Source organism: Pediculus humanus, genomic scaffold (genome assembly GCF_000006295.1).
Source record: "Pediculus humanus corporis 1103172108197 genomic scaffold, whole genome shotgun sequence".
Classification (NCBI taxonomy): domain Eukaryota; kingdom Metazoa; phylum Arthropoda; class Insecta; order Psocodea; family Pediculidae; genus Pediculus; species Pediculus humanus.
The window spans coordinates 142,517-146,993 of NW_002987767.1; the positions used below are offsets into that span (position 1 = coordinate 142,517).

Genomic DNA, 4,477 nt, shown 5'->3' on the forward strand with positions numbered 1-4,477 from the left:
TAAAAATAAAAAGACCGAATTATGATGAACTATCGTCAACAATATTCGAACTTATTTGAAAACAATAATAATAATAATAATATCATTAGAAAAAAATAAATTACAATCAAAAACTTTTCTTTTTTTTTTTTTTTATAACAGGCGCGCGCGCTTTTGTGTGTTTGAATTTTTTTCTTTGTTTTTTAAATTTCGATTCGATAACTCGAAAAGAAAATAGAAAAAAGGTTTTTATCGATATTTCCTTTTTTTTTTTTTTTCATTTCCGACCGAGTCGTCATCATCGCCATCATCATCATCATCATCATCATCGTTCTCGTCGTCGTCGTCGTCGTCGTGAATGTTTTTCCATTTATCCCCTCATCTCATAACATCCGGAAAATTTTTGGGTTCCGGATTAGGTCTAGGGGTTGTTGTTGTTGTTGCTGTTGCTTTTGCTGCTGTTGTTGTTGTTGTTTTTGTCGTTATTTCGTCTCACGAATTTCTTTTTCTTTTTTTTTTTTTATTATCATTTCCTCATCCCTTTTCCAGTGTTACCTGTTATCTTCGATGACGACTTGTTTAAATACTCCTGATTTCGTCATTTGACTTTTAACTACGTCTTGACTTCCTAACGCTGTCGTACCATCTTTGGCAATGAACAACTGAAGACCCGTACCTGTAAATCATTTTTTTTTTTTTTTCAACTCTCACTTCATTCACTCTAATAATAATAATAATAATAAACTTAAACACTAAAAAAAATTAGAAAGACGTTACCGCAAAAAAAAAAAAAAGGTAAAACGTTTTGTTGAGGAAGAAAAAAAAACCCGATGAGAATTACACAAAAGGGAAAACGATCAAACAAACAAGCGACAAACAAACAAACAAACAAACAAACGTTTCGATAACGATTGATAGAGATATCAAGGCTATTACGGTAAGCGTTATTACATTCGAACAAACAATAATGATTGAGTGAAGGTTAATTTTATGCAAAAAAAAAAAAAAAAAAAAAAAAAAAAAACTTTTCGTCCGTTGATTGTTTTCGAATTTGAATTTTAAACACGTTCATCAATTTCACGCGTTCGTTCGACAAACTTAGAAAACGTTGTTGTTTGTTGTTGTTCTTGTCGTTCAATTCAATCAACGAAAGAGAAAAAAAAATAAAAAAATAAGTAAGAAAGGAAAAAATTTCGAAATTCGGATTTGCCTTGTTTATTATATAGTTTTCCCCCTCCCCTCCCCTCCCTACCTCCCCAACTAAAAATTTCCCAACGCTATCATCGTGTGCATTTTTTCCATAAATGATGATAATAATAATAATAATAATAATCATTCATCGACGACCGTTACGTTACAATATCGGATTTAATTTGTTACTTACGTCACACACACAGAAACATTTAAACCGTGTAATTAAATAATAATAACAATAAAAACAACAACAACAAACGACAACCCTTTAAATAAAAAAAAAAGGATATAAAGATAGTTAGAGAGAGAGAGACAGAAAGAGACAAACAGAGATATCTCTTACAAATCAAATTAAAATGAAAGCGAACGAAAAACCAATTTCGAATTTTCAAAGGTACGTAACAAAGGAAAAAAGGTTTGGCATGGGTTTAAGTAAGTAAATGTTTCGCACACGAAAAAAAAGACGTGGAGATAGACACACACACACACACGGAGAAATTCGCAATTTAAATCTACAACAATATCTCGAATAATTAAAACCACTTTTCTTTTTTCCACGTCTATCAAAAGATGAGATACGGTGAGAGGATGAAATGTTTTATTCGGAGGAAAAGGAAAAGTGATGACGTCATCATTACGCGACCGCAAATTTTTTTTTTTTTTTTTTTTTAATAATAGCAAAATATATATATTTACCCGCGGTAGATTCATCCGTTTGTGTTAAGTCGGTTGAACGTAATAATTCATCTATAAGACTATTTGGGTTAACTCTAGTGACTTCGACTCTTCCTCCGGTGCTCACCACGTTATTATCTTCGGTTTTCTTCCTTCTGTCGATCGCTGATTTTGCCCGGTCCAGAGATCCAGTTTCGCTCGGACCGGAACCGGAACTTGCATTTCTGTAAAAAAAAAAAAAAAAAAAAAAACAAACTCAATACAATACAAAATAAAAGGAGGAATGGAAAGAAAGCAATTCGAGTAAACACAAATCGAAAGAGAAAAAAATAAAAAATAAAATTAAAAAAAAATTCGCATGTATTATTCCAGATTAGATGAATATTATTATTATTTTCAAAAAAAAAAAAAAAAAATCAATAAATTCAATAAAATCGATCGATAAAATCAATCGATGCGAAAATTGTTAATTTTTTTTTTTTTTTTTTTTGGGGGGGGGGGTCTTCGAGGAAAAAAATAAAAAAATAAAAAAATTACCGAACGCTGTCAAAACGAACTTGGTCGGGAGGGAGAGAAAGAAAGGGAGATGTGGGAAAAACATCGATTTTACAAAGCGGGAAGAAACAAAACAAAAAAAATTAAAATAATAATAATAATAATAATAATAATAATAATAATAGTGAGAAGATAGATATTGAAAGAAACTAACATTGTGCTGCATCTTCGGAGAATGAAAACGGAATGAGAATTTATATTTTTCTCGTGTTGCGATTGTTCTTCCGTGTTATTATCCATCATGAATTTAATTCCATCTCCGGCGTCAAAAGTTTTACGGTGTTGAACCATCACGCACCTGAAATTATCATCCTTTACCGGTTAGAAGAAAAAGAAGAAGAAGAAGAAGAAAGACAATAATACCAAGAGAAAATAATAATTCACGAAAATAACAATCACGAAACACAAAATTAAATGAAACAGGAATAATGAAGACGAAGACGATGACGACAACGTTCGGACACGAAGCTTTACAAAATTTCAATTTCATAGAGTAAATAAATAAAAAAAAGAAAGAAAAACAATAATAATAATAATAATAATAATAATAATAATAATAATGTTTACGCGAAACTTAAAAAAAATTCTTAATTAAAAAAAGAAATATTTTGCTTATTCAAAAACACACATGGCTCGTTAAAATTCTCTAATCGGACTGTGCACATACACACGCACACGCACACGCACACGCACACGCACTCATACACACAAATCCCATAAACATTTAACGATATCGATTTCTTTGACCGAAAAAACAAAAAAAAGCGAGAAAATTCAAGTTACTCCATCTTTTTTTTTTTTAAAAAAAAAAAGTGTTTGGGTGTACGTGCGTAAGAGTAAGAGAGTACGCACTCGACGCAACATATTATTATTATTATTAAAAATTAACCGTGATTGATGCTGCTCATCATATGACGGCCTTGTATTAACATAAAAAAAAAAAAAATTTTTTTGTTTTTAAAATTTCCACACGATTGTTATTCCTCCGGTCAAAACAAACGAGAAAACAAAAAAAAAAATACAAGTTATGCGGTTAAGCAACGACAAGGCCTGTTACGACAAAAAAAAAAAAAACAAGACACGAAATATTGTTAGAACATTATTTAAAAAAAAAAAAAAAAGCTCCCTTCTAACATTCCATTCTTCCTTCCTTATTACCCCCACCGATAAACAAACAAACAAACAAACAAACAAAATAACAAACAAGCAACAGTTTATTAGTTGTTTTTTTTGTACGTTACATAAATTAAACATTACGCATTACGTTAATTAACTCTCATTATTATTATTATTATTATTATTATAACTTGATGTATTTTTCACTTACCTCTGGGTGACGGCAGACGTTTCGACGAGAGAAGCTGCATATGACCATCTGGTGACGCTGGGCGAATGCAGAATGCCGGGAGAGGAAAAGGATTTGCTGGGATTGTTCGAGGGTGGTGGCAAACGCAGGGTGGTGGTGGTGACCGGGATTTCATCATCGCACGAAGGCCTAGGAAAAGAAGGACTCGTTAATGATTTCAATAAAGGCGCGGCCGTTAATTTTTTTTGCGAATGAAACCCGTTGCACATTTGTAATTTGCTGTGATGGGGTGTCGTCGTTGTTTTATGACGTATTATTAATGAATTTTTCGGCGAGGGTGGGGCCGTGGAAGAAGGAAGGGGGGGCAATCGCGGCGCCCAAACCGGCCAAGAGGGTGACCTACAATAAAGCAACAGGCAAAACATACAAAACTATATCAGCATGCTAATCATTCTTTTTTTTTTTTCGTTTGTATTTTACAAATAATAATAAAAAAAAAAAAAAAAAGCCTTTTTAAAAAAAAAAAACAATAAATAATAATAATAATAACAACTACAAAATAAAAATGCATTTTAATAAAAAGTAAAAAAAAAAAAAATTAATAATAACAACAATAATAATAATTTTTCCCCGTTTTTTTAATTAAAAATAAAATTACAAAAATCGTTATTACTATTATTATTATTAATATTATTATTATTGTTATTGTTGTTATTGTTGTTGTTTTTGTGATAAGTTTTACAAAATGTCCAGAACCGCGCGAATGAC

At 31.1% G+C, this 4,477-nt stretch overlaps 1 protein-coding gene across 1 annotated transcript; it reads right to left on the minus strand.

Annotated features, from left to right (window-relative positions):
* Positions 1-357: 357 nt before the first annotated feature.
* Positions 358-4,134, minus strand: Phum_PHUM431740 (uncharacterized protein; the record flags this gene model as incomplete). Its single annotated transcript, XM_002429344.1, has 5 exons — positions 358-400; positions 535-655; positions 1,870-2,072; positions 2,558-2,701; positions 3,731-4,134. 5 exons carry the CDS (start codon positions 4,132-4,134, stop codon positions 358-360), a joined length of 915 nt encoding a protein of 304 aa, XP_002429389.1.
* Between the last annotated feature and the right edge of the window lie 343 nt (positions 4,135-4,477).